Raw genomic sequence first — 15872 nt, forward strand, 5'->3', positions numbered from 1 at the left:
TCATGCCGGACCACAAATGTTGCCAGACCAGAGAGTGTCTGATTAGAGAGGTTCAAGCTCTAGAATTGATACAACAAATCCTTAATTAAAAATTCCAACCTCATCTTTTCTAGACAAAACCTGAGGAGTCCGTCATATCTTTGCTTCTGCTTGCTGGTTGGGTTTTTTCTTGATGTTTCATTGGTTAACATCAGGGATAAAATGCACACCATAGCTGAAATAAGAAATGCATTTCAACAAATGTTTAAATGTTATACTATACTTCCTAATTTAGGGAACAGCCTAAACTTATTTTAACACAACTTTCCCACTCCTTCCCAAATAATTGAGGTTTGTGGATTTAAATGCTGCCTGGTCATTTTAAAATGATCTTGTGAAAATATGTACCATACATAATTCTCACATTTTTTAACATAGTCCTGACTACATCCATAATATATTTTCCTGTAGAGTATGTAGAAATGATGTCCTGATTTAATAGGATATATGTATAGGCAGGGCTCGCCAAATCGTGGTGAGCCCCACTCGCCAGCTGTGCTGTCCGGCGATCTGCTTATGCGCAAATCGTTCTGCGCATGCGCAGATTGCCCAAACCCGACTCTTCTAGGTTGCAATCTACTCGCCACAGGCGAGTAGATTGCATTATTTGTCGAGCCCTGTGTATAGGACTGAAAATCTATATATGTGTGTTTGTGAAGAAACTCTTGGAAAGGTGTGATTGAAAAGGTAACCATCAGTGGATCCTTCAGTTTTAGGGATAGCTAAAGGACCACTAACTTATTTTTATCTCCTTCTCTTGCTCTTCTTGCAGGTACACAGTTGTGACCGCTAAGCGGGAAGGAATTGTTACGGTTCTGTTAGCTCTCTAACAAGCAGGAAAAACAGGATGTATAAATCTACCATTTTAACATGAAAATAGAACATCAGAGTTTGTACTTCAAGTTATAGTATGCTTTTACTCACAAGTACTTATTGAAAACAGAACATTATAGAACATAGTGAGGAAACGGGGGCGAGCGGGGACTGCTTGAATCCCTGCTTGTCCTGGGTTCCTGCTGCGCTGCCTCTGCCTTTGAAATGTAGCGAGAGCCTCGCAGATTCAGTCCCAGCTCATGACATTTCCCACTGCACCTCTGTCTCCTCTGCTACACCCTCTCACCCGCAGCGGAGACGGGCTGAGGGGAATCAGCTTTTAAGCTGGCTTCCCCTAGCACTGGCTCTGCTTCCCCCCCTCCCAGCTGATACAGAGGCAGCAAGAGGAGAGGAAGTGACTAGTTGAGTACAGGCAGTCCCCGGGTTACGTACAAGATAGGGACTATAGGTTTGTTCTTAAGTTGAATTTGTACGTAACTCGGAACTGGCTCCAGATTCAGCCACTGCTGCTGAAACTGACCAGGGGCTGACTACAGGAAGCCCGAGGCAGAGTTGCTCTGCCCCTAGCTTCCTGGAATCAGCCACTGATCAGTTTCAACAGCGGCTGAATCTGGAGCCTGGGACAGAACAGCTGGGGGGCTGCCGGGTAGGTCCCCCCAGGACCAACCCGGCAGCACCCCGGCTGCTCTACCCCAGGCGTCCACAACAAAAGCCTGGTCTGCTGGGGCGGGGGGTGCACTAGCTGCGCCCCCCCCCCCCCCCCCCCCAGCAGACCAGGGAGACCGGAGCAAAGCTGCGGAGGCGGCGGAGCAGACCAGGGAGACCGGAGCAAAGCTGCGGAGGCTCTGGAGCAAAGCCTTGGAGGTGGGGACCCCGCTGCCTCTGCGGCTTTGCTCGGGGTGTCCCTGGTCTGCTGGGCATCCCTCCCAGCAGACCAGGGACACCCCGAGCAGACCAGGGACACCCGGAGCAAAGCCGCGTAAGTCGGATCCGCGTAACTCGGGGACTGCCTGTAGTGACTCATCTACCCAAAAAGCCTATGTTTATTGGATGGTCAACTAGTCATTTACATCCCTACTTGAGTTTCCCCAGGGGAGTGCAATAGGACAGTACCTGTAAGAAACTTATGTTACTTTCACCCCAGTCCAATGTAAAAGAGTGTATTCCTTGCCATATACGTGTTCAGAATGTAGTAAGTACATTTATGGTGAGGAAGGCTTACGACACTTTTAGTTTACTGCCATAAGCCTATTTGAGGATTCAGAACATGAGGAAATATCTTTCTAAAACCTAGTGCAGAAAGATTCTGCCTGCAGGGTGCATAGCTGGCAACTGAAGCTTATCATTTAGGGTAAGCTGGGTCACTTCTCACTAGTGTCCTGGCAGGAATGACAGGGACTTGCTGCATAATTTTAAATTGAGGATTGTATGTGTATGATTCCAGAATTGTGTTACATTCTCAGTTTCTTCCATTTTTCTTCTTCTCAGTTAACTGCTCATAGATTGTTATCCGTAGCCTGTAAGAATAATCCTTACAATTTCCTCCTGGCTTAAGTGTGTAACTGAACTTGAGTGATGAAACAGGAGCACTTCCTGTTGTTCCATTAAGTTGCTGGCTGTTCTAACAACCTTATTGCTGTTTCCCAATAGAGCTGCTGAATGATGGAACTGTGGGCATTTTCCGTGGTAACCAAATGCGCTTGAAACAAGCTTGCATCCGGAAAGCAAAAATATCTGCATTATCGTTCAAAAAAGCATTCTGCCATCATAAGCTAGTAGAACTTGATGCTACAGGGATGAATGCAGACATTTCTATTGCGGATATTGTAAGCGGACTTGGTAGCAATAAGTGGATCCAGCAAAATCTTCAGTGCCTCGTACTGGACTCCTTAAGACTCTCCCTGACAAATCCCTATGAAAGGTGCTTCAGTCGATTGTCTGGTCTTCGTGCTTTGAGCATTACCAATGTTCGCTTCCACAATGAGGACTTAGTGGAGATTGCTTCACTTCCAAGGCTGGAAAGTTTGGATATATCTAACACCTCTGTCACGGACATAACACCGCTTCTCACTTGCAAGGATCGGCTTAAGTCTCTCTCTATGCACTATTTGAAGTGTTTAACGATGACAACGCCCCAAGTCTTGGATGTCATAAGAGAACTAAAGTATTTGAACCACCTTGATATTTCGGATGATCAGCAATTTACATCTGACATACCAGTCTCTTTATTAAAGCAGAAAGACATCCTACCTCACCTACTGTCTTTGGACATTTCTGGCAGTAAATACATAACTGATGAAGCTGTAGAAGCATTTGTCAAACAGCGACCTGCAATGCAGTTTGTGGGACTACTTGCTACTGATGCTGGTTACTCTGAATTCCTTTCAGGAGAAGGAAACTTAAAGGTTTGAGTTAAAAAAAAAAAAAAAATTTACACCTTTGCACACAAAAGGAAGCATGATCTACAGTGTTGAACATAGGAAGGAGAGCAAGGAACTCTGAATCCTAATACTAGTGGGGCAAAGACTGAGTTCAGTAGTAGGAGGAGCAAAGATACGTTATTTTGCTCTTCTTTTTCCTACTTTTCTGTGACTAATCTTGTTCCCTTTAAAAAAAAAAAGGTCAAAACAGTTTGTGCGGTTAACAGTTGAGTTTTCTGAATATTGGAGGTGGGAAAAAATTAATTTAGTGAAGAAGACAAGAAGCTGTAGACCAGGGGTGGGCGCCAAGCGGGTTGATCCGGCCCGCGGAGGTCTTACCGTTCCCCCGCCCCCAGGCCAACTATGGCCTGGAGGCAAGGGAGCGTGCAAAGCTTCTTCCTGCCCTGCCAGGAGCACTCAGCGCTTTGAAGAGCACTCAGCACTTTGCAGGGTGGGAGGAGACATCACGCGCTGCCCCGCCCACAAGCCCTGATTGGCCATGGGGCAGGGAAGCTGCGTGAAGTTTCCTCCGCCCTCCCTCCGGCCTGTGAGGAGCATGTGGCACTTCAAAGTACTGTACGCTTGCACAGGGTGGGGATAGGGTGAAGGCCCTGATTGGCCTGGGGGTAGGGAGAGCATCCGAAGCCTCCTCCCGCCCTGCCAGGAGTGCGGAAGTGCCGTGTGCTCCTGGGGGGTGAGTGGTAGGGCGAGAGGAAGCTTTGCGCGCTCCCCCAACCCCTAAGCCCTGATTGGCCTGGGGGTGGAGGAGCGTGCAAAGGCTCTTCCTGCTCTTCCAGGGGCATGGGTGCTTAGTGGGAAGGGGGGAAATGGGCTCCCCCACCCACATTCTGACCCCGCCCCTTCAAGTTTAGGCCCCGCCCTTTCTGGGGTAGCCCAGGGCCACTTCAAAAATTGTGGCCCCCAGCCAAAAATTGTGGCCCACCCCTGCTGTGGACTAACATTACTAGTGTTTGTCCAGTTCTGTTCTACCACCAGAATGATAAATGAGCAAAAAATTGAATTGAGACAGACAATTGAGTTGAAGTGGGATCAGTTTTGTTTAGGGGTCTTGCATAAATGCATTTATCACTTATATGGAGCATGAACAAACTGCTGTGTTGAATCTGAACTATTTCACTGGTTCTGGGCAGAGCTCAGGTTTAAAATCTTTGAACAGGACATGCAATCACAATGCAAAGAATTTAACTAGAGAATTTTCTACCTATATTCTTAATTACACATGAGTTGTAGCTAGTTGACAGCTTGCTCATTGTGATATCTAAAACCCTTCAAAATGATAAGTCAAATTTATTTGCACAATTTTGAAAGATCCAATTTGGAAAATTTCACGTTGCCTTTGACAATTAGATTTCAGTGTATTAACTGTGTTGTGCCCTCAGGTATCAGGAGGAGCAAATGAGATTCAGATTTCTGAAGCTCTGAAGCGTTACAGTGAACGGTCATACTTTGTGAAAGAGGCTTTCTTTCGTCTCTTCACCCAGACATGTTTTATGAGAATAACTAAGCCTGAAATCTTAAAGGTAAACCAGAATTGTTGGTGAGATTAAATATCAACATATTTGTTGTATCTAGGTATGTGTGTATAAAAATCTGTAATTTTTCAGGTGTGCATCCCAAATGTTTCTCCTTTCACTTGAGTTAGCTAGTATGCTGAGGGTTCATTTCAGAAGTATACTTGCAGAAGTAGTCCAGGTGCTATAAACTCTGTTCCTGTTGACCATAACTGTCACAGCAGTTAACAAAGAGGTGGATTTGGAGTGAATTCATACCGTCCCTTTCAGAACTTTAGAAATTAGGACCAGTATCCTTAAATGGATTTGGATTTAAATGGGGAGTCATTTTCTTTGCTTCCTTCATTTAGGGTTGCAGCATGATGGAACTGGCTGTAGATTTTGCAGTCAGTTCTAGGTAGAACATGTTGACTTGTCTAGCCTGCTAGCTGTGAAAGTTATAGGTGGCACTGACTAGGTTTACATCTGGTGCACTTTTGTGGTTAATCAAAGATTGACAGGAGACATTCCTAACCATCTCTTAGATTTCCTGGAGAAGCAGTAAAGGACTGTCTTCTTGCCATCCCCGGTACTCATTCTCTATTGGCTTTAGGCAGTCAGATGCCATCCGGTGCAGTTATATATTCTGCCTCTTCCCCAAGGGTGTTCCTCTGGTAACAATAATATCAGCTCCATCTTCCCCTCCCTGCCACTGTGCTTTTAGCTACTGTGGATAATAGGACATATAATGGAATGGAAGAAAAACTCTCACCCTTTTCTAGCTGGCATGATTGCAAAATAAAATTGATGATCACTATTACAATCATACTGTGCTGCTAAGAGGGTGCACCGCAGGGTAAACTTGTTACTTTTGGTTAATAAACATTTAAAAGATTCATTAGTCATAATGAGAAGAGCATCATAACTTGTACACTGTATTATTGTGACTGTCTTAGAAAACAAGAAATATGATTTTATAATATGAACATAACTTTTATATTTCAGCTTGTGATTATTGGCATGAGAAATCACCCCTTGGACTTGGCAGTTCAGCTAACTGCTAGTGCATGTTCTCTTAACTTAACTAGACAGGGTCTAGCAGCTGGTATGCCTGTTCGTCTGCTGTCCGATGTGATCCATTTACTACTCAAGGCTGTGGAAAACTTTCCTGATCAGCAACAGGTAAAAGGGGCATGGAGCACAATTTTAATTCACTTCTAATAAAGAGGACTGTAATATAAAGATAGAACAAGTATGTTTCTGCTCTGTCAAGGCTTCATCAGTATTGATGTACTGATGCTTTGTTCATATCAAATAAAATACTATGAACTGAAGAAAAGGCCTGTTTTGAACTGTTAACCAAGGAATTCTTTTCCCAAGAATTCAGCCACACAGATAATACTAAGCAGTTTTATTAGCAATGCATTGTGGAGGGCTCAACAGCAGCTTCCAGAGAATTAGCAGCAGTACAAGTCTAATATATCAGTTACATACATCATACATACCATTATACTAGCTACAACTAGCTTATTGGTGGTTCTTAAAGAAGGAACGGATCTTTTCACATGGATAGGGGGCCAGGGTAAGGGGGGTGAAATAAGGAAAGACAGAGCAGAGACAACAAGTTTTAACAAAACAGCTTCTTTAAATCTGTGGGAATCCAGGAGGGGGTTAATAAACTCAGCAAAAGTTTCAACAAAGATTTGAAACAAAGTTTCAACAAAAATTATTTCCTATAATATAAGAACTAGGGGCCACCAAATGAAATTAATGGGCAGCAGGTTTAAAACAAACAAAAGGAAGTTCTTCTTCAGATCGCGCATAGTCAATCTGTGGAACTCCTTGTCTGAGGAGGCTGTGAAGGCTAGGACTATAACAGGGTTTAAAAGAGAACTAGACATAAATTCATGGAGGTTAAGTCCATAAATGGCTATTAGCCAGTATGGGAAGGAATGGTGTCCCCAGCCTCTGTTTGTCAGAGGTTGGAGATGGCTGGCAGGAGAGAGATCGCTTGACCATTACCTGTTCGATTCACTCCCTCTGGGGCACCTGGCATTGGCCACTGTCAGCAGACAGGATACTGGGCTGGATGGACCTTTGGTCTGACCCAGTCTGGCCGTTCTTATGTAAAGCTCAAGGTCTTGTGTTGCAGCTGGGCTGTTATCTTAGTCAGGCAATTTACTTTGGAGCCCAGAACAGGAAAACAAGGCTTTGTCCTAACAGTACAGTCTGTGGGTGTCCCCTATTCTCTCTCTCCTGTTTTGCATCAATAAAGACCCACACTAAGGTTGGTGAGTGATGCTCTCTACTCTCTTGGGGTATGTCTACACTACAGCACTAATTCGAACTAACTTAATTCGAATTAGTTAATTCGAACTAAGCTAATTCAAACTAGTGCATCTAGACCTAAAAACTAGTTCGAATTAGCATTTTGCTAATTCGAACTAGCATGTCCACACTGAGTGGACCCTGAACCGAGGTTAAGGATGGCCGGAAGCAGTGCCGGCAGGGCATCAGATGAGGACTTAGAGCGTGGAGCTGCTGTCTCAGGCTAGCCGAGGGCTGTGCTTAAAGGGACCCGACCCCCCTACCCCGGACAGACAGTTCTCAGGGGTTCCCCGCTTGCAAAGCAGTCCTGGCTTGGAGTGCCCTGAGTGCCCACACTTGGCACATCACAGCACTCAGCCATCAGCCCGGCTGCAGTTGCCGCAGGCTGCCATCCGGGGGAGGGGAGCAATCGGGGGGCTGCAGGAGAGCTTCCACCCTGAGGAGCCTGCAGAGCCACCCCAGTCCTCCCAATCAGGGGCTCGTACCCCATTCCTCCCTCACCTCCTTCCACTTACCCCTCCCTAGCCCCCCTTCCTGATGTACAAAATAAAGGACACGTGTGTTCAAAAATAGAAACTCTCTTTATTGAACAAAACTTGGGGAGACTGGGAAAAGGAGGTGGGAGAGGGGAAGAGAGAGGGTGGGAGAGGGGAGGGCAACTAAAATGATGAGGGGTTTTGAATAGGTCCCGTATGAAGAGAGGCTAAAGTGACTGGGACTTTTCAGCTTAGAAACGAGGAGACGGAGGGGGGATATGATAGAGGTCTATAAAAGCATGAGTGGTGTGGAGAAGGTGCATACAGAAAAGTTCTTCATTAGTTCCCATAATACAAGGACTAGAGGACACCAAATGAAATGAATGGATAGCAGGCTTCAAACTAATAACAGAAAGTTCTTCTTCACAAAGCAAAGACTCAACCTGTGGAACTCTGCAGGAGGCTGTGAAGGCTAGAACTAGAACAGAGTTTAAAGAGAAGTGAGATCAATTCATGGAGGTTGGGTCCATGGAGTGCTATTAGCCAGGGGGTAGAAATGGTGTCCCTGGCCTCTGTTTGTGGAAGGCTGGAGATGGATGGCACGAGACAAATGGCATGGTCATTGTCTTTGGTCCATCCTCTCCAGGGTACCTAGTGTTGGCCGCTTTTGGCAGACAAGCTACTGGGCTAGATGGACCTTTGGTCTGACCCAGTACGGCCATTCTAAGCTCAGGGCTCAGGGTCGGGGGTCTCACTGGACCACCCTGATTTTCATGGAACCCTGCTCCTGGGTGGCCAGGCTGGCAGCTATCCTGCCTTAGATGGCTACTTTCCTGTGCCTAGTCCAGAGGTCGTGGATGAGGTCCACGATGTCTGCACTACCAGGCGGACGCCTGCCTTTTGCGGCCCTGGGCAGGCTCCTGGGAGCCGCCAGCCTGGTCCCGGGAAGAGGTGGAGGACTGGGTGGCAGCGGGTGGCTGGCTCATGCCGTGCCAGGTGCAGGGTCTGCTGGCTGGGTGCTGGCAGGCTTGCACCTGGCACAAGCACCGTAGCCAGACCGTGCCCCTTTAAGGGCTCTGGGGCCGGGAGGGAGGCAGTAGAGTTTCCCTGGTGGTGCCCAGAGTGGCCACCAGGGAAAGCTGGGAAGGGCTAGCCTCCCACTAGTTCGAATTACACAGCTGGCTACACAGTCCTTAATTAGAACTAGTTAATTTGAACTAGGCGTTAGTCCTCGTGGAATGAGGTTTACCTAGTTCGAATTAAGCGCTCCGCTAGTTCGAATTAAGTTCGAACTAGCGGTTTGTATGTGTAGCGCCTATCAAAGTTAATTCGAACTAACATCTGTTAGTTCGAATTAACTTTGTAGTGTAGACATACCCTTGTAGCTTAACAATTCTCCTTTTTGTTTTACTATTTATACATTATGTATGCAATTCATTTTAATGTTAAGATTCCTCTGCAGTGTTAATCTAGCTTTGTCATGTTTCAGCTTTGGTTTTTATGATTAGGCTTCTTATATGTCCCTTAATATAGTATAATGAGTACAGGCAGTCCCCAGGTTACAGACAAGATAGGGACTGTAGGTTTGTTCTTAAGTTGAATCTGTATGTAAGTCGGAACTGGTGTCCAGATTCAGCCGCTGCTGAAACTGATCAGTTTCAACAGCGGCTGAATCTGGACGGCAGTTCCGACTTACATACAGATTCAACTTAAGAATCCCAGGCATCCCCAAGTCAGCTGCTGCTGAAACTGATCAGCGGCTGATTCCAGGAAGCCCAGGGCAGGGGCTTCCTGTAGTCAGCCACTGGTCAGTGTCAGCAGCGGCTGACTTGGGGACGCCTGGGGCAGAGCAGCTGGGGTGCTGCCGGGTTGGTCCAATAGTGCCAAGGAGCGGTGCTGTGGGACCAACCGGCAGCGCCCCACCTGCTCTACCACAGGCCCGGGGCTTTGCTCCACGTCTCCCTGGTTTGCTGGGGGGGGGCCGCACTAGCTGCGTTCCCCCCCCCCCCAGCAGACCAGGGAGACGCTGAGCAAAGCGGCGGAGGACCCGGGCGGGACTGCGGCGCTTCCAGATCAGCGCCCAGGGAGACGCAGAGCAGCTTTTCTCGCCCTGGAGGACGCGGGCGGCGGGACCGGGCGTCCCGCCGGTCCCATCATCCGGGGCGAGAAAATTCCCGTTCGTAACTGCGGAACCGACATAAGTCGGATCCGCGTAACTCGGGGACTGCCTGTACACGTAATTATACTGAAGAATCAATAGATAACAAGTAAACTGAAGTATATAGACAACTGTCATTTTTATTTATGAATACCAGGCGATGTGTTACAAGGCATGTTCTGTTATTCTGAACCAATATTTGTAAATTGATGAAAGTGGTAGTGCCATAAAATTGCTCCTAAATTTAAAGAAAGAAAGAAAAAAAGAAGAAACAACAAGAAGAAACTCTACTGCCATTGTGTGTGAAAATCTGATTTTTCCTATGTAGTCAAATGTAGAGCCCCATCAGAGTTTGCTTCCCATATGAAGTATAATTAAAAATCTCAGTTCTCACTGAGACAGTGGCATCCTAGGGACTTACTGAAGCAATGAAGGCATTTTAAGGACTGTACTGCAAATATCTGACTAATTATTTGAAGTTATCTTTCAGGCTAGCTGTCCTATATACAATGTAGTCATCTCTTGCTGTTTAAAGAGACTTTGTGTATTTTTGCTGTCATGAGGCCGCGGGTTCATTTTCAGTACAGGCAGTCCCCGGGTTACGTACAAGATAGGGACTGTAGGTTTGTTCTTAAGTTGAATTTGTATGTAAGTCGGAACTGGTACATATTTTGGGGGGGGGACGGGGAGCTGGAGTTAGGTGGAAAAGACCCTGATTCTCATACAACTTCCTTATTCTAAGAAAAACACATACTGTTTTGATATGAAGGTTTTTTTGGTTGATATTTTAATTAAAAATTGATCATAAGTTTCAGTGTTTCATGCTATATCCAAATCTTCCTTTTGGGGTACCTGAAAGATCCCAGTTATTCATTTAATAGTCAGAATCTTTGTTTTTTATAACTAAAAAAAGTTTATTCAGTGCATATTACTGTTCTAAATAGAATTTGCTACAGATGGTTCAGTGAAATGGGTATTAAGTGTAATCAATAGTCATTGGAGAGCACAGTGAAATATTGATGCAATCCAAGCTGTTGTTGTATTCTGCTGAGCAGAAAATGGAAATCCCTTCCTGTGAAGTGTGTGTGTGAATTTATCCACAGGATTAATTTTAAAGAAAAATTCTGTGTTGGGAACAGGAGTTTAGCCACAGGTGGGTCCTCATTGTCCACTCACCCACTTTGCAACCAGACCCATCCCCTTGGGGCTTACCCTGCTCCGCTCCAGCCAGGGTGTGAGGTTGGGGCTTATCCCCTCCTCCCCATTCTTGCCCACCCACACCACTGGGTAATTTTTCAGCTTCACCTCTGCCAGGCTGGAAGAAACTTGTTAATTTCACGTGACGCTAACAAGATACTTGCAGCTCTAGTGCTGAAGAGGGAAAGAGCTGTTGCTCCCAAGGTGGGGACTGTAACACAGTGGGTCTCACTGCCTGCTGCTCCTGCTGTTCCCTAGGAAATTAATTTTTCTGCTCTGGGGTGCCCCCTTTTGGCTGGTGTCTTGTTCCCCCCAGCAGACCTGTGTCCTCCACGGCGAGAAAAGCCGCTCCACATCTCCCTAGTCTGCTGGGGGGAGGGGGGGAGCGCTAGCTCCGCATCTCCCTGACCTGCTGGGGGGAAATGCTTGCGACAGTGGGGGAGGCACTCCGCACTAGCTGCGCCCCCCTACCCCGTTTGTAACTAGGGATCCGATGTAAGTTGGATTGATGTAACCCGGGGACTGCCTGTATTGGTATAATATAAAGAGAATTATTAGAAGCAAGCAGGGGAAATTGGTCTGGCACAAATTCAGTCATTACTTGCTCCACACCAATTTGAGTTTTTTCATTTCTGTTCCAAAATGCAACAGAGATAAGAAATTCAAGTTTCTATACTTGAAACTCCACATGGAGAGCTGATGGGTGGTGCTGTCTGTGTGGGCAACTGAATTTGTGGTGGCTTGAGTTTTCCCACCTACTCTATGTTCTCGTAAGTCATTAAAGCTAGCAATAGTAGGAACCATTCGAAAAGGGATAGCTAGTAAGAGTAAATATCATAATGCCATTATATATAATAAGCTAATAAACTTAATATCTTAAATACTGTGTGCAATTCTGGTTCTCCCATCCCAAAAAATATATATTTGATGTGGAAAAGGTGCAGAAAAGGGCAACAAAAATGATAACATGTATGAAACAGCTTCTATATGAGGAGAGATTTAGAAGCCAGACAATTCACCTTGGAGATGAGATGACTAAGATGGGATAAGGTAGAGGTGTATAAATGGTTTGAATAAGAAAGTGTTATTTATCCCTGCACAAAACCCAAGAACCAGTGGCTACTCAATGAAATTAATAGGCAGGGGGTTTAGAACAAACAAAAGGAAGTTTCCTCACCTAATGCATAGTTTACCATGGAACTCATTGATGGGGGACATTGTGAAACCCAAAAGTCTGGTTGGATTAAAAAGAATTAGATAAATTCATGGAGGATGGGTCCATCACTGGCTATTAGTCAAGATGGTCAGGGTTATACAATCTCATGCTCTGGGTGTCCCTAAGTCTCTGCCTGCCAGAAGCTGGAACTGGATGAAAGGAGATAGATCATTCAATTGTTCTTTCTGTCCAGTCCTTTGAATCTGCTGGCATAGGCTACTGTCAGAAGATAGGATAACTAGGTCTGACCCATATGGCCCTTTTGTAATCTTATGAGAGAGCACATGCTAAGGAATAGTTTGTGGCAGCAGTATTCATGTGCTTTTCTTGAATCTAATCTGTGCAGATAGCAAAGGCTGTTAAAATAAATCTTTTAGCTCGAAAAAAGGGTTGCAGCCAACTGTAATCTCGTAGGATGAGAACTGTCTGCTTTTCTTGTGACACTGAATTAATAGAGCTGATACTGACCCTTGAGGAGAGGTTTAGGCTGATAAGTGGGGACCTGGACTGAAATTTTACAAAGAGGTCCAATTCTTAAACTTTTGTTTATGATTTAAAAGAAATTTCACAGCCAGATACAGTTTAGCATATTCCCCACTCTCAAAACTTCCCTATATTATAAAATAAAGGAACAAAACTGGACTCCTTAATATCATACATTCTAGGGGAGATTGCATTATTTGTACAGATGATCTGATAATATAGACTGGAAAATTTATAATAAAATAAAACAAGGCTTCTGTAATTTCATAAAATCTTTTCTCTCCTCACAAACAGCTGCAGAAGAATTGCCTTCTTTTACTATCTAGTGTCAGGATTCTTCAAGATGTTCCATTTAACAGGTAAGTGACAACTCAGGAAATTGAAATAGTATGTCGAGCATCATGTGAAGTGTTTGGAACATAAACTTGATTCTCTTTATTTTTGTAAATCGTAATTTTCCCCTTAAACTTTCTTTTGGGGGTCCTCAATTAACTAGATTTCTGAACTGTCCTTAAGAAACAGGTTTGCTTTTCAGAGCCTGATTCTGGTCTTGCTTTCAAATTCATAAATTGGAGCTGATGGTGTTATTAATACAAGTCACTGGAGCTGATGATGATGTTAATACAAAGCTGGTGGGAGATCAGACTGGCAGTAAAATCTTGACCCAATTAGAGTTGAGTTACCAAAATTCTTGTTGACCTCAGCAGGGCCAAGTTTTCAAGGTTTCTAACTGCCTGGACATGTGCATCTCTGGGAGGGATGAGAAGTTTCCTTGTATATCACATCCTAGAATCTGAGTTGAAAGGTGAAATATAAGTTTTGTGTAACTTACACTTTGCTGTCATAATCTAGGTTTGAAGCTGCCAAACTTGTAATGCAGTGGCTGTCTAACCATGAAAATCAAAATATGCAAAGGATGGCAGTGAATATCAGCTCTATTCTAGCTTTGAAGGTAAATCACTTAATTTTGGAAATGTTCAAATTTCTGTTTCTTAATTTCCAACAGATATTTAACATACTCATCTAACCTTATTTTCCTGCAGCTTTCATCTGAGCAAACAGCTCAACTTAGTGCAGAGCTCTACGTCGTTGTGGGGGTGAGTTGCACATCTTTGTGACATTCTTTACCACAAGGTATTAAACAAACATGAAGTGAGAAATGACTCTATGCTGAGCAACACACATTTGTACAGCAAAGAGCAGGATGGAGCTGTAGGTCTTTGGAAGCTTTCATAATACAGATATGAATTACTGCTAATGTCTGCAACTAGAATCAAAGCTGATATCTAGACCCTTATAGTTTGTTTTTCCTTAACAGGAACTTCTTGAAATAGTTGAACAGAAAACAAATCTAAATGAAGTAGATACTACTTTCATGTTTACACTCAGTGCACTTTGGAATCTCACTGATGAATCCCCTACCACATGCAGACACTTCATTGACAACCAAGGGCTAGAACTCTTCATGAGAGTTTTAGAGGTGAGAATATGCCTGTTGGTGATAGATTGCTAGCACACATTGAAACTCTGTTTAATGATTATTTTTGTTTGTCTTGACAGTGTTTTCCATCTGATTCATCTATACAGCATAAAGTTCTTGGCCTTCTGGTAAGATCAGAATCAAGTTCTGTTTTAAAAATGAATGTTTCTTTTCTATTGCTTTTTCTACTTTTACTTAAGAAATGCCTGGAGAGAATAATTTCACTTACATTTAAATGTATCAGCTTGTATGCTTATGCACTGTTTCTGAGTATCATGTTTGCATGACACTGGTGATTTTCTGAAAACCAGTTTACAGCATATGGATTAAAATAGGAATAACCATTCAGCAGTCAACACATTTCCTTCAGTACTTCAGCAGAGGATTAGGGGAGCAATCAAATGAGTACAAGTACCTAAGGTCCAGTTCTCTGCTACTGCTGAGCTTGGTGGGAAAACTCTTGTTGAATTGTGGCTTGGACTGAAAATTAGGCAATATAGCAAAATATGTACTGTAGGTCAGGGGTTTGGGCTTTGTTCTTTTACTTCAATTTGATTTTTAAATATTGAAGCATTCTGAGAACTGTGTTGTTATAGAAAATGGGAAGTATAAGGACTATGATCCATTAGAAGAAATCACCCTAATTTATTTATTATAATGCTTGTGAATGTTGTATATGCTATTTACATTTTCTTTGCCTATTCTGTTTTACAGAACAATGTAGCAGAAGTGAGAGAGCTTCAGTATAAACTAATGTGGAAGGACTTCATAGACTGTCTCAGTGAATTACTGTGTAGTGCTGAGATAGAAGTCAGTTTCTTTTCAGCTGGGATTATTGCTCATTTACTATCTAGAGGCGAGCAGGCCTGGACACTGAGTCAAATACAGAGAAAATCTCTTATTGAACAACTGGTATGCTGGCTAAAACTGATACTCTAGTTTTATTCTGATGCAATATTTGTGCTGTTTATTGTAAATATTTTAGTACTTAATTTTGTATCTTTACAGCATTCAACCATTTTGAAGTGGCCAACACCAAAATGTAAGATGGTAGCATTGCTTGCCTACAGGTAAGGAACTCAGAATAATGTTTTGAAAATATGAATAAAATGTCTAAGTCTACACAACAAATCTGTTAATGCATTCCAGAATATCTGACAATGCATTCCAAAATAGTAGCTTTTTTGCAACTGTGACCACATTTAGATCACATTTCCTTTAGTGTGCCTTTAAGTGTGTCACATGGGATTGTGTCATTTTGATTTTATAATGTCTGCTTTCTCCCCTCCCCCTCCAATACATCAATAATCATGTCAAAGAGGAAAATTAGGTTTATTTTGCACAATTTTTTTTCTTGTCAAATTCATGTTGACAATTATTTCTTACCTGTAGAGGCTTACAAATCAATGGTTTTTAATAATTAGTTCCAGTAACTTTCCAGGTGATAAAAATTAGGCTGTTCTAGAATTCTCTGGATTCTCTTTGTTCCCCCTTTTAAAGATATGTTTGCCCTTTTCCTGTCATCTGAGGCCTCACCCACCCTCCATATATTCCAGAAGATAGTTTAATAAGAAACTAATTATTGATGCTCTTATAATGTGACTAGAATTGGAAGCCATATCCCATAGGAAGGTGTACCATTGACTTCCATAATGGTTTTACAATATCTTCAGTAGTATAGTATTTCCTATCCCATTGATACTTTTTTTGACTGCTACTCTTGAGTATTT

General features: G+C 43.6%; 1 protein-coding gene across 2 annotated transcripts in view; it reads left to right on the forward strand.

The window, feature by feature from the left end:
• Positions 1-15872, forward strand: part of LOC102461896 (protein zyg-11 homolog B) — a 30139-nt gene that overhangs the window by 10599 nt on the left and 3668 nt on the right. For both annotated transcript variants that reach the window (XM_075935983.1, XM_075935984.1), the window contains exons 3-12: positions 2524-3278; positions 4694-4834; positions 5810-5986; positions 12957-13021; positions 13515-13614; positions 13706-13759; positions 13981-14142; positions 14223-14270; positions 14857-15054; positions 15151-15212. In XM_075935983.1, the coding sequence (XP_075792098.1) occupies positions 2524-3278; positions 4694-4834; positions 5810-5986; positions 12957-13021; positions 13515-13614; positions 13706-13759; positions 13981-14142; positions 14223-14270; positions 14857-15054; positions 15151-15212 (1762 nt within the window). The remainder of the gene's footprint in view (positions 1-2523; positions 3279-4693; positions 4835-5809; positions 5987-12956; positions 13022-13514; positions 13615-13705; positions 13760-13980; positions 14143-14222; positions 14271-14856; positions 15055-15150; positions 15213-15872) is intronic.

This window comes from Pelodiscus sinensis, chromosome 9 (assembly GCF_049634645.1).
Source record: "Pelodiscus sinensis isolate JC-2024 chromosome 9, ASM4963464v1, whole genome shotgun sequence".
NCBI lineage: Eukaryota > Metazoa > Chordata > Testudines > Trionychidae > Pelodiscus > Pelodiscus sinensis.